This window comes from Microtus oregoni, unplaced genomic scaffold (genome assembly GCF_018167655.1).
Source record: "Microtus oregoni isolate MIOR12 unplaced genomic scaffold, Mior012 000072F_ref0000427, whole genome shotgun sequence".
Lineage (NCBI taxonomy): Eukaryota > Metazoa > Chordata > Mammalia > Rodentia > Cricetidae > Microtus > Microtus oregoni.
In genome coordinates, this window is record NW_024543979.1 from 4,660,819 (window position 1) to 4,686,269 (window position 25,451).

The following is a 25,451-nucleotide window of genomic DNA, read 5'->3' on the forward strand; positions in this document are numbered from 1 at the left end:
TTTTGTTCTATTGCTAGAGAAACTAAAATGAAATGGTTACCACCTAGGAACATGATATTTGGAGTCATCTAAATCTGTTCCTGGGGCCACAGGCATTTACATATTGCTCCCCAAGAAATTCTTAGACCCTTTGAACGGAAAGTTATTTTTTTATGTCAACAATATTTGAAGAAAAATGGTATCTGAAAGAGCTATCAAAGATAATGCCTGAGCTACAGAAATGGCTCAGTGGTTAAGAGCACTGGCTGCTCTTCCAGAGGACCTGGGTTCAATTCTTACTGCCTATATGGCATCTTACAACCATCTGTAATTCTAGTCCTGAGGGATCCAAAGCCCTCTTCTGGCCTATGTGGACACTACATACTTGGGATGCACAGACCTTCAGGCAAGACCTCTACACATAAAAGTAAGTAAATCTTAAAGAGATAATCCTATATGAGGCTACCAGTTAAAGACCCAAGGGAAGATTTCATTGACTACTGACGCCATAAGAAGGACTGGATTAGGAACAGGATTCGGAGCTTTTTAAAGGCAGGGGAATTGTGTGGAAGATCTAAAGTGTTGACAGCTGTGGTAGGCTACTTGTCCAGCAGGGAAATAAACTCCTCTCACGGCAGGAGGCGGTGGAGCAAGTGAAAACAAGACAACTATCTTTCATGGGAACTGAAGCCCACGGTGAATTATTTTCCCGAATGACTGCACCTCAGAGGGATGGCGATCACAGCCCCAGGAAAACACCAAGTGATAGGCTTGTTGTAATGATCTCTCCCGTTTCTTTAAGAGAAAGCCTCACCCACTCTGGCATCTGCCAAGGCAAATGGATCTTCCTTTGATTCCAGCCTGAGCTCCTTCCTTAGAGGAGCTTCTGTCTCTCCCCCCTGTTTCTCTTTCCCTCTCTGCTCTTCCCCCTGCCCCTCCATAACCCACTAAAAAAATACCCACTTTCTCTGCATGGCGTGCCTACTGGGCTCTCTCACCTGCGTGGCTCCCTGCCTGGGACCCACTGTCCCTCGTGGCTGGTGGCTGGCGGGCTACTTGGGAATCTGCAGCATTTTATCTAAACCGTAACACTTAAACTCCAAAGTGCAGGGGAATATATAATTATAATCCCTACTTCTCCTCAGGACCTAAGTATATGGAACCAGGTTTGGGCTGTGGGAATAAAAAATATGATTTCTCATACTTTCGAGTTAATCCAAGCGTGGATTTTAAGGGTGTCAAGTTTGTTATTGCTGTTCCATCCCGAGAGTCCTATAGTTTCCAGGATATGGCTAAAAAATGATCGGTGAGGCTTTAAGAAACTGCCAATACCTTAGAGTATGTTCCTAAAGTGCAGAGGGCGAAGCTTACAAATTTGTCTAAGAAAAATACGAAAGCCAGAATACTGACCGCGTGGCACACTTGGTTTTTTACCATTTTCAACTTGTCTAACTTTTGCCCTTCGTGCATCACTTGGCTTATTACCCAGACTGTGCCAGTTTCACGTGGGTTCAAGTGGGACACTGAGGCGGGCTGTCCTTTCGGACAGGAGGCTCAAGAGAGTCGCTAACACCACGGACAGCAGCAAGACGGGGACTCTAGGGAGCTCAGAACCCCTTCAGGCTTGGGATCCCTTCCTTAGGGCCTAGAGGGGAGCAGGTCACATGACGGGGATGGTCACGTGAAGGGCGGGACGCTCACGTTTCCTGCTCACAGGCGGTCGCTGAGCCTGCTCTGTGCGCATGTTTCTCAAGGCGAGTGACTTTCCTTCTGGAAACCACACCGTCGTCGTCCCGCGTCCCCGCACGACCGCGCACCGCTCACGTGACTCCGCACGGCCGCGGGCCGGGCCCTTCACGTAGCCGGGTGCCTTCCGCGTCGGCTTCAGCGCGCCTGCGCAGCCCGCGAGGCCCGGCCGGCAGGTTGGTTGGCGGCCCCGTCGTAAAGCGTCGTGGGGCGCCTCGCCGGATGCGCCGTGGGGTCCCAGTGCCCGGCGTCTTCCGGGAGCGGGGTTCGCTCGCTGCGGGGCTCGAGGCCAGGCCCGGCGGCCGCAGACCCCAAGCCGGCCGCGCGCCAGGCGCCGATGGCCGGCCGCTCCCTGGGGCAGGCGGTAGCCACCGTGTCGCTCTCAGTGGCCCTCGCGTCCGTGGCGGTCCGGTCGTTAGGTTGCCGTGGCGTCCCCGCGTCCAGGTACCCCGTTTCTAGGGCGGGCTGCGGCTCCCCCAGACTTGCCTTTCCCGGGGGCTGTGCCGGCGCACGGGGTTTAGCAAGGACCTTTCTCCAGCTCCGGTGTTTCAGTTTGCCCGCATGGCTGTGCCGCCGGCGTTGATTCGCAGGTCACTGGGGTTTACCGGGCATTTGACTGTGCGTTGCCCCGTGTGAGGGTTAATACTGTTGCCTGTCACCGAGACACACGCACTGTCGGTGTGAGTGGCAGGCACCGCTTGCTGTGCGCAGAGACCGCGGGGCTGGGACCTCGCTCCTTCTGCTGGGCCAATGGCTGGGAAAGTTGCAAGCCTGCTTCTGTTGAGTCCTCGACACCAGGGTCTGTAGCAGTGGTCCTCGCCCTCCCCTCCCCAGAGCACAAACGCCCACACTTCAGACTTGACATTTCCCAGGAGGACTGTCAGCAAGCTTCAGTTTCACAGAGGAAAGAGAATTCCGTGGTTCTTAGCCGGCTCATTAGATCAAGTTTGAAATTTCTCAGGGCTCCGGTTGCAGACGTGCCATCTTTCTTAGTCTTTTTGAAAATAGAATGACTTCTACTGTCTGTGGTTTGTAGGCCCAGTGACTTTATCTCTTTTCTCTCTTCCTGACAGTGCTTATAAAACCCCTCAATCAGAGCGTCCCTCTCTGCTGGTGTGAATGAACTTCCCTTTACACATCTGGTCTTCAGTGGGGTTTGCCGAGGGAGAAACTCAACTCGGGCAATCACTGATGGCTGCTTTTGTTGATTGGTACCAGAACAATACAAAGCTGCTCGGTGTTCCGTCTTTATCGTAGTAAGATGGGGAAGGGAACTTTGACAGTGGGGTATCCAGAACCGAAACTGCATATTCAGAAGAAAAGCCCAGAGTCAGCAAGAATGTGTCAAGTGCCAGCTAATCTAATATTGCAAACCATCTGGGGAGCGACAAGAGCGATATCACTTCAAGAGTTTTGTGGCTATCATTTTCTTCAGTGGTGTGGCCTAGCTTAGAGCCTGGCTCTGCATTCTGACTGCTGTGAGTGTATGACCCCAGTTAGCCTACGAGGCTCCCAAGGCTTTGTTAGACTTATTTCGAAAACAGAGGTTTCTGAGGGTCAGATGAGTGGGCAGAATTCCATCGCTTAGCACAGGGCCTTGCAAGTGCATGCTTAGCTCTTAGAATCTATAACACTGAGATTTTCCTTGGTTCAAAGCAACATGCCGCTTTTGGATTCCTTATATTGCCAGTCTTAGGAACTGGTCTCTGCTTTGTAAGATGCTTTTTGTTAATTTTCTAATTCCCATTTGTTAGGGCAAACATTTCCTGCACGGATCTGTTATTCAATAAAAGCATTTATGCTCTGTATATGTTTATAATAAGTATTCTTGTTCCAATAGTCATCACTATCTCACACTGGAGAGCGGATCTAAATGGGATTATCAGATGCAGAGTCTGATTTTATTTTGCTATTTATTTTAAAAATATTTATGGATGTTTCTTTCTCTCTGAGCATGTGTGCAGTTGTGTGTGCTTGTGCACCTGTGTTGAGTCCAGAAGATGATATTGGGGGTCTTATCTCTCACGGTTTGCATATTCCTTTGAGGAAGATTCTCTCCCTGAATCTGGGGCTTGTGTTTTTTTCGGCTGGGCAGGATCTTCCTGCCTCTGCCGCCTTACCTCCTGCCAACTGGGGTCACAGGTGTGTGTGTATGCCTGGCTTTTTAGATGGTACTGGGACCTGAACTCCAGTCCTCAGTGACTGGGTGGTTGCTGTTCTTAGCAGAAGTGTTGTCTCCCCAGCTCCACTATTTCCCTTAAGAAATTAAATTTATTAGGAAAGTAAGCATCAGGTGTGTCAATCGAATGAGACTGGAGAGCACATTGGCACCATTTGCTTGCTTAGTCTTCCCTAAGTTGGAGAACAGAGAACTTCAGATTACTTAGTTTTGGTGCTTGGGTGGGATAGAATAGAAGAATGAGTATGTTTTTCTTGCCCTATTTCCATCCATGAAACTTATCTCTCATTTCAAAAATAGAGAACAGGACTCTGTTAACTGTTGCTTTTAAAAAACATATTCCTGGAATCTAGTTAGATAAATACACATGTTTCACACTTATGTATTTTTGAGTATGAGCTTTGAATGATACTTGTTTTTCAGAGAAGTCATAACTTGGATTTCAGATTTCTAGTGGCTGAAGGAAGCATGCCGACAGATAGGCAAACAATGAAAACCTGCAACTTTTCTTGGTGTGTGAGGCAGTTTGCTGAGTGACCAGGCTGCCTTCGATCAGGCGGTCTTCCTGGCTGTCCATACTGCTCGGGAATTGTACTTGTACTTTGGATAAAGTCAGTCAGGTTATATTTTCTCCTGCTCTTCACTGAAGCCTGCCTCCCTGCGGTGTGAGCCTCCTCATCGGGTGGGCATCCCTGCAGTTTGGGAGTTTGACAGTACCGCATGGGTAAGGAGTGCGCACAAATGAAGGGGCAGCATTGTGACAGTCACTGAATGGGATCAAGGAAGACAGACTAAAGTCAGGCAGAGCAAACAGTTTGTTGTTGTCTTACAAAAACAATCACCCTGTGTTGAAATGACTCGGTAGTCACCACGGGTAACTCACGGCCATGCAATAACTTGCACATAACCTTCTTCTTTTTTTCTTTCTTTTTTTTTTTTTTAGTAAATTTATTTTTAAACTACTGTTTATATTTTTACCCATGGCTGAGTTTTCATAGCACACACACCCCCTTTTCCTAAAAGAACATAAAACTGACGTTCTGCCCCGTTTGCTCAGCTAAAATAATTGCAGCTAATAGGCAACAGTTATAAGATTAACTAGTTTGTGTGTGCATGCTGGTGTGTGCCAGTGTGTGTGTATGTGTGTGTGTACATATGGAAGCCAGAGGGTGATACCAGATGTCTTCATTGGCCCCTGAGACGGGGTCCCTCACTGACCTCGGAGCTCATCCGTATCACCTGGCTGGCTTTTGAGCTTTTTCCACCTGCTCTACTCCAGTGTTGCGGTGACAGACAGTGCTTAGTGCTCACCTTTTGTGTCGGTGCTGGGGCTCTAACTTAGGTCCTGTGCTTGTGTAGCAAGCATTTTACTGAGTTACCGCTTCAGTCCAGATTTAGCTAGTTTTCAAAATCTTCATGTTGGAAAATCCTTCATGGATGTTACATGTTCTTAACTTGAATTTTTTGATTTAAAGTGTTTATTTTGCTTTTTAATCCTAGTGTATGCATGCACACATGCATGTGAGTGTCGGTGCCCTCAGAGGTCAGCGGCCTTGTCTATCCTGGAGCTGGAAATTGCGGTGGTTGTGCGCCGTCTGACACGGACGTAGGTGTTGGGAACCAGCTCGGCTCCTCTGGAGGAGCAGTACATACCTCTGAGTCATCAATCTCTTCAGCCCCAATTTCCTAATATTTAGAAGTTTTTGAAATTGAAAATGTTTTGGGAGTCTTTGAACTAGGTTTTTTAGTTCATATGCTTTGGAATGTTTCTGAGATGTTTCTCTTTTTCTCCTCAGAAACTCGTTTCCGTCCTGTGGATTTCACCTTGGCGCTGTCATCATGTCAGGTTCTAACGGTACCAATGAGAATTCCCACAACAAGGCTCGGACATCTCCTTACCCTGGTTCTAAGGTCGAGCGGAGTCAGGTTCCTAATGAGAAGGTGGGCTGGCTTGTGGAGTGGCAGGACTATAACCCGGTGGAGTACACTGCAGTCTCCGTCCTGGCTGGGCCCAGGTGGGCGGACCCTCAGATCAGGTGAGCCATAAGCCGGTCGTGGCTAGGGGTAACGTGTCTACATGTCATGTGTTTTAAATTATCATTTGTCCCTTGGGAAATCATTTTTATCCATGCTGGGTGTTGCTACAAGTCAGTTTTCACGTCCCCTTGAATTTTTCCAAAGCAAACAATCTTCGCTGTTTCGTGAGGCTCTCCTAATAGGCAAATCTATTTTGGTTTGAAATAGCTGCTATAGTGTCTGTTTTTGCAGTTGTAGTTGGGTAGTTGTAGTTGTACCCCTCTGTTGTTTCGGCACAGTGAGCCTGGTATTTGAGGTTGTGAGCATATTTGTGAGACGTGTTTCCAGGTGACCAAAACCAGACGATGAGTGTGAAAAAGTAGGGAAGGGCGTGCAAAAAGTGGGAAAGGGAGGGAGAGGCAGAGTGCTCTGTGTTCCTGGAAGTGCTCGGATGGTTCATATTTTGTGATTATATTCTCTTTCTAGCTTTGGCAAGCTATAATCGACAAAAATTGTATGTATTTAAGATGTACAGCTCAGTGTTTGGATTCACATCTACACTGAAGTGATCAGCACAGTAGCACCAGTTAACGTAGCCATTGCTGTCTTGTGCCCTTCTTTTCGTGGTGAGAACATTTGAGATGTGTCTTCAGTAGGTTTTAGGTATACGGCACAGTGTAGGTGGTCGCAGACAGTGGGTCTCTATAGCCAGTGCTCACACAGTGTAGGTGGTCGCAGACAGCAGGTCTCTATAGCCAGTGCTCACACAGTGTAGGTGGTCGCAGACAGCGGGTCTCTATAGCCAGTGCTCACACAGTGCAGCTGTGGTCATGGACAGCGGGTCTCTATAGCCAGTGCTCACACAGTGCAGCTGTGGTCGCAGACAGCGGGTCTCTATGGCCAGTGCTCACACAGTGCAGCTGTGGTCGCAGACAGCAGGTCTCTATAGCCAGTGCTCACACAGTGCAGCTGTGGTCGCAGACAGCAGGTCTCTATAGCCAGTGCTCACACAGTGCAGCTGTGGTCGTGGACAGCTGGTCTCTATAGCCAGTGCTCACACAGTGTAGGTGGTCGCAGACAGCGGGTCTCTATAGCCAGTGCTCACACAGTGCAGCTGTGGTCGCAGACAGCAGGTCTCTATGGCCAGTGCTCACACAGTGTAGGTGGTCGCAGACAGCGGGTCTCTATAGCCAGTGCTCACACAGTGCAGCTGTGGTCGCAGACAGCGGGTCTCTATAGCCAGTGCTCACACAGTGTAGGTGGTCGCAGACAGCGGGTCTCTATAGCCAGTGCTCACACAGTGTAGCTGTGGTCGCAGACAGCGGGTCTCTGGAACTAATGCTCACACAGTGCAGCTGTGGTCGCAGACAGTGGGTCTCTGGAACTAATGCTCACACAGTGCAGCTGTGATCATGGACAGCGGGTCTCTATAGCCAGTGCTCACACAGTGCAGCTGTGGTCGCAGACAGTGGGTCTCTGGAACTAATGCTCACACAGTGCAGCTGTGGTCGCAGACAGTGGGTCTCTGGAACTAATGCTCACACAGTGCAGCTGTGGTCATGGACAGTGGGTCTCTGGAACTAATGCTCACACAGTGCAGCTGTGGTCGCAGACAGTGGGTCTCTGGAACTAATGCTCACACAGTGCAGCTGTGGTCACGGACAGTGGGTCTCTGGAACTAATGCTCACACAGTGCAGCTGTGGTCTCAGACAGCGGGTCTCTATAGCCAGTGCTCACACAGTGCAGCTGTGGTCATGGACAGTGGGTCTCTGGAACTAATGCTCACACAGTGCAGCTGTGGTCATGGACAGTGGGTCTCTGGAACTAATGCTCACACAGTGCAGCTGTGGTCGCAGACAGTGGGTCTCTGGAACTAATGCTCACACAGTGCAGCTGTGGTCATGGACAGTGGGTCTCTGGAACTAATGCTCACACAGTGCAGCTGTGGTCATGGACAGTGGGTCTCTGGAACTAATGCTCACACAGTGCAGCTGTGGTCGCAGACAGTGGGTCTCTGGAACTAATGCTCACACAGTGCAGCTGTGGTCATGGACAGTGGGTCTCTGGAACTAATGCTCACACATAGTCAAGCCTGTGTCCTTTCAGCATCATCTTCTCAGCTTGCTGCTATTTATGTTTCTCTTAATGATAAATAAAATACAGTAGTGAAATTATTTTCTTTTTTGAAAGATTTCAGGAGCTAGAGGGAGTGAGAACTCATTAGTTAAGGACACTTGTTGCTCTTACAGAGGACCCGGGTTTGGTTTCCAACATTTACACGGTAGTGAACAACCAATCATAACTCCAGTTTCAGGGGCTCTGATACCTTCTTATCTCCATGGGCACCATGGACCCACATGATAGATGTAGTAAATGCAGGCAAAACACAAACACACGTATATACATAAATACACATATATAATAATATCATATGATTATATATAAAAATAAAGTCAATCTAAAATTATTTTTTAATGTTACTCATTCATTGGATTCATTTAAATTATTTTGCTTTAATATTTAATTATTGTCGCTAGTCAATGCAGACCATGTAACCCAGTATGGACAAATTCGACAGAACTGCCATATATGGGCTGCCCATGCATGCTTCAGCATTGCCAGGACATAAATTTCAAATTTTCTGATTTCATTGCTAACTATCAAAAGGCACATTCACAGCCTAATTTTATATTTTAACTCATCTATAAAAGCATAAGACTGTACATGTTGATGTTTTGATGAATGTATATTTGAATCAGCTTTAATATAGCCATTTCCTCAAATATCCTTTCTTTAAGTTGAAAACATTCTAAATCATTTCTTCTAGCCTTTTGAAATAGTCTGTAACCACTCTGAAGTTACCAGAACCCTTAATCCTATCTAAATGGACGTCAGAGCCCGTGGAGTAGGCTGTCCCCAACCCCTTTGTAGTAGTGATTTCTTGTTGGGACCACCAGCTCACAAATAACAATATGGAGACTTATTATTAATTACGAAAGCTCGGCCATTAGCTGAGGCCTGTCTCAGCTAGCTCTTATAATGTAAATTAGCCCATTTATATTATCTATGTTCTCTTCCATCATGTACCTTCTGTTCCCTCTCCATTCTGATGGTGACTCTGCCTTTCTTCTTGCCAGAGTTCTCTCTCTGCCCAGAAGTCCCGCCTACACCTCCTGCCCGGATATTGTCCATTTAGCGCTTTATTATACCAATCACAGAAGTACACCTTCACACAGTAATCAAATATCCCACAATATTTCCCCCCTTTGTCTAAATAAAAAGGAAGTTTTTATTTTTATTTAATAATATAGTAAATATTAGTAATACTAATACAGTAAAACTATATGCAACAAGAACAATTATCAAATAAAAATTACATTCACAGTGTCCAGTCCATTTGTATTTGGCAAATTGGATAATTTGCAGTTTTATGTTGGTTTGGCATTTACGTCTAAGATAAAGTAATTTCAAGCTGGGAGATTGGTCAGTGGGTAAAGTGCTAACTGTGGAAGCTTCGGTCTGGGCCTGAGTTTGGTCCCCAGAACCAATGTAAAAAGCTGGGGGTGGGGGTGAAGGGGCAGCATGTGCTTGTAACCCCAGTGCTGCAGAGGCTGGGATTGTGGGATCCCTGGAGCTCGCTGGCCAGCAGCCCAGCATATTTGTCCAGTTCCAGACCAGTAAGAGGCTCTGCCTAAGAAAAATGAGTGTTTGACCCCTGAGAATTGATCCCCGAGGTTGACCTCAGTCTCTACACACACACACGTGCACATGTGCACCCCCACCCCAGCACTTGTAGCAACAGAAGTCCAGCAAACAAGTTGATTGAAGTAGATAGCAGGAGAGTACTAACTGCAGGCTAGGAAGTGTAAGTGGGTGATTGGGTAGCCAGCAGCTACCCACATAGAATTCCTTAGGAAGTAAGTTCTGCCATCTTATGGCACAGCGGGGGTTACCGTTCACAGTACTTTGTTATATATTTTATAAAGAGTTAGACAAGAGAATTTCAAAAGTTCCCCATGTAAAGAAGTAGCAAACGTGTAAGATGATGTAAATCCTAATGACTCAGATTTGATCATCACAGTTATACATGTCAGATAATCATTCTGTACCCCATAATACGCACAGTGATTATGTACCAGTTAAAAAGACAAAAAAGGAAAGCACCAATGCTTGCTCTGCTGATGGCTGTGGCATATAACGTGTTGGCTCCCGAGTTTATTCTCACACTCTTTGCTAAATTACCATCACATAATCTCAGAAGAAGAGCCCCAGGCCTCTCTCATACCAAATCCAGCAAGTAACATATGCATGTGTGTGAACAACTGTACACGTGGGCGCAGTGTAACATGAAGAGAGCATGTATCTGTGTGAACAACTATACACATGGGTGCAGTGTAACATGAAGAGAACATATGCATGCGTGTGAACAACTGTACACATGGGCGCAGTGTAACATGAAGAGAACATATGCATCTGTGTGAACAACTGTACACGTGGGCGCAGTGTAACATGAGGAGAACATGTATCTGTGTGAACAACTGTACACGTGGGCACAGTGTAACATGAGGAGAACATGTATCTGTGTGAACAACTGTACACGTGGCGCAGTGTAACATGAGGAGAACATGTGTCTGTGTGAACAAATGTACACGTGGACGCAGTGTAACATGAGGAGAACATGTGTCTGTGTGAACAAATGTACACGTGGACACAGTGTAACACAAAGAGAACATGCATCTGTGTGAACAACTGTATACGTGGGTGCAGTGTAACATGAAGAGAACATGTATCTGTGTGAACAACTGTACACGTGGGCGCAGTGTAACATGAAGAGAACATATGCATCTGTGTGAACAACTGTATACGTGGGCACAGTGTAACATGAAGATAACGTGTATCTGTGTGAACAACTGTACACGTGGGCGCAGTGTAACATGAAGAGAACGTGTATCTGTGTGAACAACTGTATACATGGGCGCAGTGTAACATGAAGAGAACATATGCATGTGTGTGAACAACTGTACACATGGCGCAGTGTAACATGAGGAGAACATGTATCTGTGTGAACAACTGTACACGTGGGCGCAGTGTAACATGAGGAGAACATGTATCTGTGTGAACAACTGTACAAGTGGACGCAGTGTAACATGAAGAGAGCATGTATCTGTGTGAACAACTATACACATGGGCGCAGTGTAACATGAAGAGAACATGTATCTGTGTGAACAACTGTACACGTGGGCGCAGTGTAACATGAAGAGAGCATATGCATCTGTGTGAACAACTGTACACGTGGGCGCAGTGTAACATGAAGAGAACATGTGTCTGTGTGAACAACTGTACACGTGGGCGCAGTGTAACAGGAGGAGAACATGTATCTGTGTGAACAACTGTACACATGGGCGCAGTGTAACATGAGGAGAACATGTATCTGTGTGAACAACTGTACACATGGGCGCAGTGTAGCATGAGAACATGTATCTGTGTGAACAACTGTACACGTGGGCGCAGTGTAACATGAGGAGAATATGTATCTGTGTGAACAACTGTATACGTGGGCGCAGTGTAACATGAAGAGAACATATGCATGTGTGTGAACAACTGTACACGTGGGCGCAGAGTAACATGAAGAGAACATGCATCTGTGTGAACAACTGTACACGTGGCGCAGTGTAACATGAAGAGAACATGCATCTGTGTGAACAACTGTACACGTGGCGCAGTGTAACATGAAGAGAACATGTAACCTCGTGAACAACTGTACACGTGGGCGCAGTGTAACATGAAGAGAACATATGCATCTGTGTGAACAACTGTATACGTGGGTGCAGTGTAACATGAAGAGAACATGTATCTGTGTGAACAACTGTACACGTGGACACAGTGTAACATGAAGAGAACATATGCATCTGTGTGAACAACTGTATACGTGGGCACAGTGTAACATGAAGAGAACATGTATCTGTGTGAACAACTGTACACGTGGGCACAGTGTAACATGAGGAGAACATGTATCTGTGTGAACAACTGTACACGTGGGCACAGTGTAACATGAGGAGAACATGTATATGTGTGAACAACTGTACACGTGGGCGCAGTGTAACATGAGGAGAACATGCATCTGTGTGAACAACTGTATACGTGGACGCAGTGTAACACAAAGAGAACATGCATCTGTGTGAACAACTGTACACGTGGGCGCAGTGTAACATGAAGAGAACATATGCATCTGTGTGAACAACTGTACACGTGGGCGCAGTGTAACATGAGAACAAGGCTGAGTATAAGGGGTGAGGAAGGACTGAGTGCAGGTGGTGGCCCTGAGTTATGAAGAGGACATGCGCTAATTGCTTTTCTAGTTGTAACGCTGATGGAGTTTGTTGGTTCAGAAGGAAGCTCTTGTTTGGGATCCTGTGGGAACCAGCAGTTGCCATAGTGCGCCCACAGACAGTTCTGTGTTATTGGTATGATATGGACATTTTGCTCATGTAGGAGGAAGTCCCTTCTTTCAAAAGGGTTAACAGGCCTCATAATACAACATCCTTTTCTGCTTTGGATAAAAAGGATCCTTGCCCACCCCTAGAGCCTGCTTTGATTGAATAAGATGATTTGTAAATCAGATGATTTGTAAATCAGAACATACTCTTAAATTTTTCAGATATCTTTTCCTTTTTTTTTTTTTTTTTGGATTTTTCGAGACAGGGTTTCTCCGTAGCTTTTTGGTTCCTGTCCTGGAACTAGCTCTTGTAGACCAGGCTGGCCTCGAACTCACAGAGATCCGCCTGCCTCTGCCTCCCGAGTGCTGGGATTAAAGGCGTGTGTCACCACCGCCAGGCTTCAGATATCTTTTTTTTTCTGTTTGTTTTGGATAGCAGAGAGTTACATCGTTAAGCTGTAGGTGGTATCTAATCATTATTTTATTTTGCATTGCAGTGAAAGCAACTTTTCTCCCAAATTCAATGAAAAGGATGGGCATGTGGAAAGGAAGAGCCAGAATGGCCTGTACGAGATTGAAAATGGAAGACCCAGGTGGGTGCTGGCATGTAGCGACTTAGTGTAAGTCTGGAGGGCGGTGAGGTGTTGGCGTTCACAGTGTAAGGGAAGTAATTAAATTTCCACAGAGCTCTGGGTATGCACATATAATTTTAGTTCTGTTTAACAGATTCAGAAAGAACGTTAGCAATTTGCACACAGCTAGTAAGTGACAGAATTTGAATGTATTGTTTCAGAATTTTATCTTGAAGGTTGAAATAATTGAATAAATTATATAAAGGGATTGCAATTTATGTTTTCAGTGGCTATTTATTAAGTGAGATAATGGCTTCTAGTAAGAATTTATGCAAACATGTAAGACATGAGAGCTAGAATGCTTTGCTGGGTGAGATTGTTCTGTGGGTGACGTCTCCACTGCAGTACTGACTACCTGCTCTGGGTGAGATTGTTCCGTGGGTGATGTCTCCACTGCAGTGCTGACTACCTGCTCTGGGGACTCTTAGTGGAGGGATTGACTTCTGTAACTTCTTCTCTAACCTGTACACACACATACTAAATAAAATGCAATTTAAAAAAGACAAGTAAAGCCCAATAATTTTAACATCAAGGCTCATTTTGCTCATCTCTCTTACGTGTCCATGAGTTTGAAGAAAAAATTATTGTCTGTATGTTTGTGAATTTAGTGCAAAATTAAAAAAAAAAAACCACTCAGTTTCGACAGCAGTAATGAACGTAGGCCTATGTGCAGATGCATAGAGCCGCCATTGTTTTCTGGGTTGTGGATTAGATCAGTTAGTTGGGCTTCCGGTGAGAGGGGTGGCACATGCCTTTAATCTTAGCACTTGGGAGGCAAAGGCAGACAGATCTTCTCTGCAAGTTCAAAGCCAGCCTGGTCTGCAGAGCAAGTTCCAGGGCGGCCAGAGCTGTTACACAGAGAGAAACCTTGTCTCAAAAAAAAAAAAAAAAAAAAAAAAAAACCCAAAAAAACCCAAAAAACAAACAAAAAGGGGACTGGGACTCTGTAGATAAAACTCGAGTTGTACAGGCGTAAAGACAGGAGTGTGGCCCTCCAGAGCCCACATAAAAGCCGAGCAGGCATGGTGGCTTCCTGTAACCTTATGACTCAAGAAAGGGACAGAGACAGGGTATCCCAGAGGTAAATTGACTTGCTGGGCTATCCCAGACTAGCTGATTTCCTCTTCCTTGATGAACAGAGAGCTGTTGATGATGACACCTCAGGCCAGATGTCTGCCTCATGCCTTCACACATGTACATGTTCACCTGCCAGCACACAAGCAAGCATGTATACACACATGCATGCTGTATCAAGCCAAACTTTAAAAAATGAATGCATTCAATTGACTGTATGTTGTTTGTGGTCTCTGTCCTTTTCCTTCCTAGAAACCCTGCAGGGAGGACAGGACTGGTTGGCCGGGGTCTTTTGGGGAGATGGGGCCCAAATCATGCTGCAGATCCCATCATAACCAGGTAAGAGCTGCGTGGGGTTCAGTAGCAGAGAGCGAAGTGCTTGGAAAATACAAATGTTAGCTCTGTGTGTGTGTGTGTGTGTGTGTGTGTGTGTGTGTGTGTGTTTGTGTGTGTGTGTATGTGTGTGCGCACGCGCACATACATGGGACTTTATGGGACATTATAGTGTGTGTGGAAGAACAAAGCTGTAGTTTTAGCTAGGAATTGTGGCTTATGTTGTAATCCCCATTCATGGGAGATTGAAGCAGGAGGGTTGACATGGATTTGGGGCCTGTCTCAAAGTCTCAAAATCAATCAGTCAGGTAATTAAGTTGTGGTTTTATGATGTAGGTGGACATCAGGTGTTATCTACCAGGCTTGTCCAGCTTACTGTCCACGGGCTGCATTCTGTACCCAGAGAAGGCTGTGAACGTGGCCCAATGCAGCACAGATGATTTGAATTGAGAGCTCATTTCTTGAGCATGAGCTTTGTAAATGACAAAATCATGTTGCAGTGTCAAAAGTTTGGACACATCTGGCAGTTATATATTAAACATCTTTTTTGTTTTGTTTTCCCCAGCTCTGAGTAGGTACTTTAGAGGGCATAAAAAAGTGTAAATATTAAAGTTTTGGTCATTTGAAGAGCTATAGCTTCATTTGCAAGGTGGAAAATTTAAAGTAAAATGCATGAAACCTGACCAACTGGAGACATGTTCCGAGAAATGCATTAGTCAGTTTCCTCATTGTGCGCCCGGTCACATCGTGCACTTATACAGCCTAGAGGATGCAGGCCAGTCATTCACTGTGGCCTCTTGATGCACGAGACTTACTGCATGTGAGACGTAGGAGACAGCTGGAGTAACATGTTGTAGTGTCTTATAGTAAACTTGCTTGTTTGTTAACTTGACGCCATTACAAAGAATCCAGGAGCTTTCATTAGAATGCCACCAGACAGACCTTGAGGGCATCTCAGGAGTGGCAAGTTACTCCCACCCCTGACCTCAGACATCTGAAAGGGCACAGTTACTGACAGTCTTACGTTAGAAGGGAGCCGTGGGGCACCATGTTTGCACAGGGACGCTGCCCTTTGCAGAGAATGGTCCTGAAGGAGAATGATCTGTGAAAGCCGTCCATACCTTCAGTTTCAGATGAGTGAGTGGATTAAGTATGGCACAGGTAAAGTAGCGGATGGTAACAGCATTTTAGCTGAGCTCTGAGTCATTCTGTTTCCCTTGAGTCACCCCCATGCCTCTGTGGAAATAAGGGAGCTCTCTAAAATGCTAGCAGGCTGTGACATTCTCTGCTGAACAAAATTCTTGGCTCTCTTCAGAACACGGAATTCAGAATCGTGCTGTGTAGCCATTCGCTGGCTTCTTCAGCTTCATGCTCCACCCCCTTCTCACTTGCTCATAGAGCCAGACCTGAGTAGATGCTCAGTTTTTTGGACCAGTATCTTATTGCTTTGTATCTTTCTTATGTTATTTTTGGGTCTGCACTAAGTATTCTTTTAATTTATGTTTCCTGTGCTCCTCAGTCTGAAACCTTTCTTATAATGCAGCACTTTAGGGTTTGGCTCTGCTCCTTCAAGAGGACTTGTGGGTTAGATAAATGTGGAGACCTATCCACACTAGTGTGCTTTCACGTCTCTTCTAGAGTGAGAATCTCAGCATAGACTTTTCCTTTCCTTTTGTTACTGGAAGTACAAAGTTCTTATCTTTGTCTTGAAGACCAGTTTTACAAAAAACCTTGAAGTTGGAGGTGTAGGTTAGGAAGGGGAGGGGAGACTTGTCTTTGGAAAAGAGGATATGGTTAGAAAACACGTGTTCTGGACTGGCCATTCCGTAACCATGTAATTTAATTCAAGACATAATAGGATGGAGCTCCCCCCCCCCCCATAGCCTAAAGATGCTATAAAGACTGAAAAGTACTATTTTACAGTCAGCTAAAACTACTGGTAGCCTGGTTTTCTGATATCCAGGGTGAAGTGATCAATAGAAGTATTGCCAGGTCTTTTTTATCATTTCATGCAACACATTTGAAAACCTTTCCTTCAAGTTATGTTCTGCTTTTAAATGTTTTTTTTTGACAGACTTTAAGTAGTAAGAATTATATATAATCTAAATTCTTCTTAAAAAGAATACAACATCCTTGTGTGAAGTAAACTTCCTAAATATAGCATTTTTCTAATAAAGACAGTCTTTTAAACTGGTGGTTTTGGATAAATAAGTACTTTGTTATATAGAGAACATCTTTATGGTGTCGGCACAGGTGTGAGCTGGAACCTTGTCTTCTGTCCCTGTTCACAGGTGGAAAAGAGATGACAGTGGCAATAAAATCACACATCCTGTTTCCGGGAAATGCATCTTACAGTTTGTTGCAATAAAGAGGAAAGACTGTGGAGAGTGGGCCATCCCAGGGGTAAGCACGGCCCCACCATCTGCTGATGCTATCACTGTTCATTGCTGAGCTCGCTCACTGTGAAGCTCCTGTGCCAGGAGGCTGCCCCTTCATGCCCCACCACAGTCCTCACCATAGAGTTTAGAATGCTGTAAGCTTTTTGGATTCAAGTACAATTGTAGTGTCTTTGGAAAGAACATGAACTTTTGGCTAGATAGAGGCTCATGTTCTGCTCTGTGCACTGGCTGCTGGGTGATGGAGTCCAGGTTTTTATCATTACAATGAAGGTAGGCCCCATTTACCTTAGAGAGATAGCCAGTGAGTATTTGACATATGGGTAGCACTCGTAACTTAAGGTCTATCTCAGTCCCCTACTTGAAACTCAGTTATATATTGTTGGAGGGAGATTGCTTGTTCTTTCCGACTTCCCAACTAGCTTAGACCTGAAAAAATCACACAGAAGCTGTATTAATTAAAACACTGCTTGGCCCATTAGCTCTAGCTTCTTATTGGCTAAGTCTTATATTAATTTAACCCATTTCTATTAATCTGCATATCACCTTGTGGCTGTGGCTTGCCAGGTAAAGAACCAAGCATCTATCTCTGGTGGCTTTATGGCTTTTCTCTGACTCCACCCTTCTTTCTCCCAGCATTCAGCCTAGCTTTCCCTGCCTACCTAAGTTCTGCCTTGCTATAGGTCCAAAGCAGTTTCTTTATTCATTAATGGTAATCACAGCGCAGAGAGGGGACTCCCACATCACTTCCCCTTTTCTAATTAAATAAAAAGGAAGGTTTTAACTTTAACATAGTAAAATTACATATAACAAAACAGGTATCAAACAAGAATTACAGTTACAATATTTATATCTACTCTATCTTTTATCATAACTAAGGAAAACTATAACTATAATATTACCTGAGTAAACAGGAAGTACATTGTAAGCAACTTCCAAAATTCTAGAATTGACAGAGACATCTTGCTACCTGGACGGACACTCAAAGTTCTTCTGTACCATTGGGGCATCCATCTTCAGCCTACAGTCCCATAGTATCCAGCAGACTTTTCCATGAAGCAGGAAATCTTAAAGAAAGACACTTCCGCCTATATTGGCAGTTTTAGTCACTTTCTTCTGTGTCCTGAAGAATGTCTTGCATACTCTTTCATGAAGCAGGAACCCCGAAGGATCGTCTCACCTTTAAACAAGTTTAGCCGTCATTTCTCTGTGGGTCCCGAATGTCCAGTTCATTAAGCAGTCCAAGCAAGAACAGTTTCTTGCCCAAATGGCTAGCCAACTCCATAAGAAGCCTCTTCGATGCCCATCTTTCTCTTGAAGTAATTGGTGCTGCCAAGAGCAGATGTGTCTCACTGTCAAAAGTCCTAAGTTATTAAAACATTTTAAATCCCACATTCTGTAGTCTTTGAAAGATTTGAAGAATGCCTGTCTAACTGAAATATATCTCTATACGTCTCGAAAATCTAACTAACATGACTACAAGTTTGACTATTATAGATGAGTATCTATTAACTTATATTTCTTCATTATACATTACATTTTTAAATGACCTACACAAACACAATACCTTAATCAAGATCAAAAATATATATACATATAACAAAATTGACCTTAAATTTGTATCAATAAACCAAGATCCATACCAGTGCAAATTATTCATATCTATATTATATCCCCCTTTAAATATAAACAAACATTTATAGACAATATTTGGTAATATGGGCATAGTTTTCTTCATACTGCTTCCTACTGATTGTTGGGCATAGTCATTTTTGGGGGGTGTTCACAGCAACCTTTAGGGGGTCTTGTTCCATCAATCCACACCAGTCTGGAAGCAAGCCACAGGCTCTCATCCTTTGTGGAAACAAGAGAAGAGCCTCTTTTCCAAGGCATCATATCCTTAGACCCAAATTTGGAAGTGGCTTACCAGGTAAAGATCCCAGCGTCTGTCTCCAGTGGCTTCTTGGCTTCTCTCTGACTGCGACCTTCTTTCTCCCAGCATTCAGCCTAGCTTTCTCTGCCTACCTAAGTTCTGCCTTGCTATAGGTCCAAACAGTTTCTTTATTCATTAATGGTAATCACAGCACACAGAGGGGACTCCCACATCAATATACATTTAGTATTTCTTACTGAATTCTTATAATTTTTAAACATAATAAGAAGATAACCACTTGTTACAAACTTTTCCTTAAAGTTCATATCACCATCAGGAAGAGTGTACTTATAGCCCATATTGACTTTGTGCCGTATTTGAAGATACATATATCATATGCGTGGTAGAGGCTTTATAGTTTGTCTTATTGTGAGGTGGAGGTAGTCTGAGGGAAGATGAGTTTTTATGAATATACTGCAGTCAGTAAGAATATGTCTTTCTTTGAGGTGTAAAAGTGGAATGGAATTACAGACCGTAGCTGCTGGTCCAAGCTTAGGCCGATCCGTGTGTACCAGACCACTCATGCTGAATGCAATGACACAAGAATGAGTTCATCGTAGGGCATTACAGTTTTTATTGTCATTTGAAATTTGGTCAAGGAAGCCACTGTTGTTATTGATACATTTCCTTAATCATTCTCTGCCTTTGTCAGTTAATATTGTAGGCATTGAGATATAACAGAGCGATATATACATTACAATCCTGTGGGAAAGGCAGGAAGGACAGGAAGTCAAAGGGACTGAGAGATTGCAATTGTAGCTACAGCTAGAGAAGGCCTTCGGGGAACGTGACATTTAAAGGGTGTAATGAAGCAAATTTCAGTTTCTATGGAGAAGCAAACATTGGGGTTTGCAGCAGCTCTCAGATGCAGTGTTGCTGGTATCTTCTGAGGAAGCCATCATGGCTGGATGGATCAGACAGTGCTGTTTTCTTGCCTCCAGGCCTTGTAGTTTGGGTTTAGATAGTACCAAGAAATGAATTTGCTTGCCAGAGTTTGCTGTAACCTCACCCTGGACCATTGCTGTGGCCGGTGTGTGTGTCACCTCTCTTGGGTGCTTCTGCTGGGAACAGATGGTTTAAGAAGCTCTTGTTACAGAGGGGTGGGGATAACCATTGTGGGCAAAGACAGTAATACTTGTTTATTGTACCAGTCAGTGAATTCGGTCGAATGAACCAAAGCTTTCTACTTCTTAAAACTGTGCCCATAGGGTATGGTAGACCCTGGAGAGAAGATCAGTGCCACACTGAAAAGGGAGTTCGGTGAGGAGGCCCTCAACTCTTTGCAGAAGTCCAGTGCTGAGAAGAGAGAGATCGAGGAGAAGCTGCACACACTCTTCAGCCAGGAGCATCTCGTGGTAAGGGGCCCCGGGGAGGGAGGCTCTGCCAAGGGCTGTGGCCTGACGGCAGGGAACTTGGGGTCTGCTCACAAAGCAGATTTTCCTTAATGTTTCTATCCTGGCTTTAGCTCATTTGATCATTTACTGCGTTTTTTTCCCTCTAATTTTTCTTCAGCAAAGGACTGAACTTGTGTGACAAAAAAAAGCTCTTTTCTAACACACCAGGAAGTCAGTAAGCAGATCTCTTTGTTTACAGGAATCCAGCTTGTTGTGAAAGGCCATTTACATCTTAGACTTGTTTTTTACAAGGTTTTTTTTGGGGGGGGGGGTTGCTGTTTAAGTTTTATGCCTATATTTATTATCTATATACTCTGTTATTCAAAGAAAATATTCACAGAAAGCCTTTGGGCATCAATAATTGGGATCTCTTTATTTTTTTCTTTTTGTTAGGGTTGTAACATGTAGCTCTGGTTGGTTCAGTATTTGCTATGTAACCTGGGCTATCCTCGGATTTGTGTGTGTGTGTGTGTAAGGTTGGAGGAGAGAAGACTTAGGTCTGGTTCTTCAGGTGCCATTTACTTTGCATTGGTTTAGGTCCATCTTACTGGTTAGGTCCGGCTGACAGGTCAGGAGCCCCAGGTCCAGGGATCCACGGGTCTCCTGTGTTTTCCAGCATTCACCTTACTGACTGAGCCCTCTTCAGCCCTGGGCTGGGCTTCTTAATTTTCTTCCTTGGCCTCGCAAGATAATTTCTGTTTGTTATGTATGCTGTTTGTTATGTATGTATGTATGTATGTATTGCTGTCTGTTATGTATGTATGTATTTCTGTTTGTTATGTATTTCTGTCTGTTTATGTATGTATTTCTGTCTGTTATGTATGCTGTCTGTTATGTATGTATGCATTTCTGTCTGTTATGTATGCTGTCTGGCTCATTTACCCACATTGTGTTGATAGCTAGAACTAAATTTTTCCTTTTATCAGTAAGCTTTAAATTTCAATTTTCAGATTTCTCTCTGTTTCCTAGGTTTATCATATTCTTCAGCATATGAAACTATAATCACAGAAATTGTTAAAACAGAAAATACTTAGACTATGGACATGGCCCAAGTTGACTGTCTCAGTTTCCTCTTGGTGCTGTTGAATTCGGGGTTCCAGCACACAAAGCGTATTCTACCACTAGGCTCATCCCCAGCCCACTCAGATTCTGTGATACTGAGGATTCTGTGAATTCCACAGCTGCCACAAAAGAAGAATATTGTCCCCTTAGGAAGATAAAAAGTCTATGAAGCCATGATAAAGGTTCTATGCTATTTACATTTCTTTGTAATCATTTTGGGGATAAAATCTGTATCATTGTGTACAATCTTATCTGCTTTAAAGTGTTCAGTTCAGCAGTGTTAAGTGTGTGTCAATTAACTGCTCTCCCACTCACTCCCATCTCAGCCTAGACTGTTGTCTCTCTGTCCCCCTACATAGATATATAAGGGGTATGTTGACGATCCTCGGAACACTGATAATGCGTGGATGGAGACAGAAGCTGTGAACTACCACGACGAAACAGGTGATTCTAATCTTAAATGTGTCCATTGACTAGAGTTGAGGCCAGCTGAAGCCAAGATGTCTCCTAGGACGTCATTACAACTAGTATCTGAGCTATTTAAACTGTTAACTGTTGCGTTTAGGGTTGTGTGTATCTGCGAGTGAAGCTGTTAGTATTAAAAGAGCTCTGAGAACAAAGCCTGTGAAGTTTGTCTGCAGTGACTAAACATCCTTAATCTGTCGATGGCAGTGGGGTTGGAGTTACAGGCTAACAATAATGCGATTTAAAGCCAGCAATTGTTTACTACATTTATTAAGCTTTAATTAAATTTATCTAAACAAAAGCAAAAGCAAGTGAAAATTTGGGCAGGGCAGTTTGGCATGAGGTAAGAAATGGAATTTACATTTACCCTGTGTGGTGTGCCGTCCTGGTGATGCGGCCTCGGGTGCTGTGAGTCTGTAATAAGCATGTGTTGCTGAGCAAGGGCGTTTCCTCATCTGTAGGTCTTGGGACTTAGAGACAGTTTGTAACTACAGAAGAGAAGGGAACCTGCTGTTTCAGAGTGACTTACGGTCTTTATACATCTGCTGGCTCCTCGGAACATCCTTCCTTGCTAAGCTGAGTGGTGTTTTAAGCATTTGGCCTTCATTTAAGGAGTAATTAAATGAGGCTGTGTTGAGAGAACTCCGTGTTCTGGCTCTTTGCTGAGCTGCCTGATCTTATGCTAATCACTTGTCCCTGGACCAGAGGCTTAGATGTGGGAGGTCTCCTTTCACTCAGCCTGTTCTTGGCCTTGGGGAAACTCTAGCACCAAATCCTTTCTCTATGCAGCAATTCTGCCTAGAACTTAGAAGCCGCATGTGAATGGAGTTTAGATAGGGTTTCTACAGTTTAACTGCACACAACTCATTATTTGCAAGGGTAAAAAAAATGACCTTTTCTCCAAAGATTGAAGGTGGATTTTTTTTTTTTTACCTGATGGGTGATTGATCTTTCTCTGTAAAAAGAAAACTCTTTGCCCATAAATTCCAAGTCTTTGGCTCTTGCTTTTACCTATTTAGATGGGCTGTGGTTCATCTAACAAAAGGAATTAAGGCAAGTAGACCTGTGGGCACTAGGCCTCCATCTCTACTCTTCCTCAGACCTTTGGGCATCTTAGAGACTTCTTGGTAAGGTGGTCTAAGGTGTGCTGTTCTCTTGGTTGAATCCTTTACTGCTAATATAATTGTGCATAGAGGCAGTAAACTATATGCCCCAGGCTGGCTGCTCTTCCCCTTCCCTGCCATGACGGGATTTTCTACCCACAGGACTGGCAGTGTGGATATGAGAGCTGTTTGTTTTCAGGCCAGTTTTCTTCTCACTAGAGGTGGCTGCTGATGTCTGCATGCATTTAAATATTAATCAGGTGACCAGAGGAGTGAAAGAAAGTCTAGATATTGTTAGTTCATATAAAACAGCGTGCCAGAGGAACTGACTGTACTGCGCTATTAGGACACTTTAAATCTGTGAGTCCCAACCTTCCCAATGCTACAGCCCTTTAATGCACTTCCTTGTGTCGTGGTGATCCCCAAGCATAAAATTATTTTTGTTGCTACTTCATAGCTGTAATTTTGCTCCTCTTATGAGTTGTAACATAAATATCTGTGTTTTCTGATAGTCTTAGGCAACCCCTGTGAAAGGGGTCGCAACCTCAGGTTGAGGATCTCTACTTCAGCTTCATGGCAGCTGTGTGTCTCTCAGTCTGTGGAGGTGTTGGCAGCTGGAGTGTGGGTCGATGTAGAGCTGGGATGCTGGTGCCTGCTTTTAGAGCCGTGGCCAGAGCATTGTCTTCTTAAGAAGGACTTCTGTTGTCTAACTGTACTGGTGATTTACATAGGTAAAATAATTGATACTTAGAGAATAGATGATGTAAAGAAGAAAATATAAACCATCACCTTCAGTTACTAGTTTGCATAGCTTCCTCCAAACTTTGTGCACCTTCACAAATACACAGATCAAAGGTGCTTCGGCTGCTTGGTGTGTCACGTAAAAGAATATTGTGGCCACTTGATGGCAACAAATGTGGGCTGGCCTCACGTGGCCCAGGCTGTCCTGAGCTCATCTATAGCCCAGGCTGTCCTGAGCTCATCTATAGCCCAGGCTGTCCTGAGCTCAGTATATAGCTTAGGCTGGCCATGATCTCGTGGTCAATCTTCCTGCCAAATACTGGGATTCCAGTCATGAACTACCTACTGTGTTACGTTTAGTGATGGTGGTGGTCCATTGTTTATCTCTATCATTTTTTTCACCTGTATCACAGGGGTGTAAAGTTTGATCCGGTCCATTTTTAAGAATGAGATATGGTGCAGGGTACAACAGTTAAGAGCACTGACCGCTTTTCCAGAGGACCTGGGTTCAACTCGCAGTACTCTCATTGTGACTCATGTGTCTGTAACTACAGTTCCAGGGATGCTGGTGCCCTCTTCTGGCCTCTTCCAGCACCTGGCACACATAGAAATAAATAAAAATTAAAGAACATAGTATATAATACTAAATGTCTATATACATACATAAAACATGCACATAAATGCCTTAAATGTCCTCTGGATCATTGTTTTTGAGACAGAGTCTCATTACATAACCCAGGCTGACTGAGCTGTTGGCAGACTCCTGCCTCAGTTCTCTGCGGTGCTCAGGGTACTGCAGTAGGCCATCACACCTTGTTTAACGTTAAAAGTCTGGTCCTTTAGGTGTTCTGAAAGTTATAATCAAAATCATCTCTCTAGGGAGAGTTCGTCTTTAACACACTGGGTAATAATCAATATGATCTCCCCAGGGAGAGTTTGTCTTTAACACACTGGGTAATAATCAATATGATCTCCCCAGGGAGAGTTCGTCTTTAACACACTGGGTAATAATCAATATGATCTCCCCAGGGAGAGCTTGTCTTTAACACACTGGGTAAACATTGACAGCTTATCCTGTAGGAAGAGCATTTGCATCTCTGACAGTGATGGCATTTCTATATGTGTAATACAATTATAGATATATTGTATTCTAGTTTCCAATTTGGCATCTAATTATATAACTTAAAACAACAAAATGAGTTATAGATTTGCTTTTTAGGTTTTTTATATTTAACTCTATAATCCTTTTGGAATCTGTTTTTGAAAAGGCTTTCATATAGTGTGGCATCTCTCTTCCTCTCAAAGGAATAGTCTTTAAAGAGAAAAATTTTCAACTAATATTTAATCAGTTAAAATTTAGAAATTTTGGAATATTCTGGTTTTTAATCCTTTGGCTATTTAGTAACAAAGATTTAATCTTATTTTTAGTAAGACAATTTGAGGATACAGAATTACATTTTAAAAAAAAGGCAGAATAAACAAATTTTCTTTCTTTTGGTGTGTTGCTTCTTTGCAACCCAGGGGAGACCATGGACAAGCTCACCCTGGAGGCCGGAGATGATGCAGGGAAGGTGAAGTGGGTGGACATCAGCGACCAGCTCAAGCTCTATGCCAGCCACTCTCAGTTCATCAAACTCGTGGCTGAGAAACGAGATGCGCACTGGAGCGAGGACCCTGCCACTGATAGCCACGGACCGTAGCTTGTCCCCAGAGACCACCTGGGAGCACTGCAGACGGCAGGGTCGCAGCACTCACACGCCACAAAAGACACTCGGAAATGTTTGCAACTCGGTAAAGTGAGTGAACCCAGGGAAGTAGAACTCTGAATTTTAAACTTTCTTCTCAGAGGATTAGAGATCAACAGATTTTGTATGTATGAACAAAAGCATGTCCGAACAAAAATAACAAATGTTCTCTGAAGAATTGTAAATAAAATAAAAATAAAACCCAGCTGCTGGTGA

The 25,451-nt window shown here is 44.1% G+C and overlaps 1 protein-coding gene across 4 annotated transcripts; it reads left to right on the forward strand.

Moving 5' to 3' along the window:
- The first annotated feature begins 1,767 nt into the window (after positions 1 to 1,767).
- Positions 1,768 to 25,451, forward strand: Nudt9 (nudix hydrolase 9). Of its 4 annotated transcripts, XM_041642133.1 has the most exons (9): positions 2,016 to 2,169; positions 2,799 to 3,203; positions 5,701 to 5,940; positions 12,855 to 12,950; positions 14,316 to 14,402; positions 16,688 to 16,799; positions 19,934 to 20,080; positions 21,541 to 21,625; positions 25,012 to 25,451. In XM_041642133.1, exons 3-9 carry the CDS (start codon positions 5,744 to 5,746, stop codon positions 25,188 to 25,190), a joined length of 903 nt encoding a protein of 300 aa, XP_041498067.1. In that variant the 5' UTR covers positions 2,016 to 2,169; positions 2,799 to 3,203; positions 5,701 to 5,743; the 3' UTR covers positions 25,191 to 25,451. The 4 variants fall into 4 exon arrangements, with proteins under 4 accessions (XP_041498068.1, XP_041498064.1, XP_041498067.1 ...); XM_041642134.1 differs by lacking the exons at positions 2,016 to 2,169; positions 2,799 to 3,203 and adding an exon at positions 1,768 to 1,901; XM_041642130.1 differs by lacking the exon at positions 2,799 to 3,203 and having other exon boundaries at positions 1,915 to 2,169.

Coding starts and splice junctions, on each gene's coding strand:
- Nudt9 (XM_041642130.1), top strand. CDS start 2,063: ATGGCCGGCCGCTCCCTGGGGCAGGCGGTAGCCACCGTGTCGCTCTCA. Junction 16,800..19,933: donor GAGAGTGGGCCATCCCAGGG/GTAAGCACGGCC, acceptor CTGTGCCCATAG/GGTATGGTAGACCCTGGAGA. Junction 21,626..25,011: donor GAACTACCACGACGAAACAG/GTGATTCTAATC, acceptor TTTGCAACCCAG/GGGAGACCATGGACAAGCTC.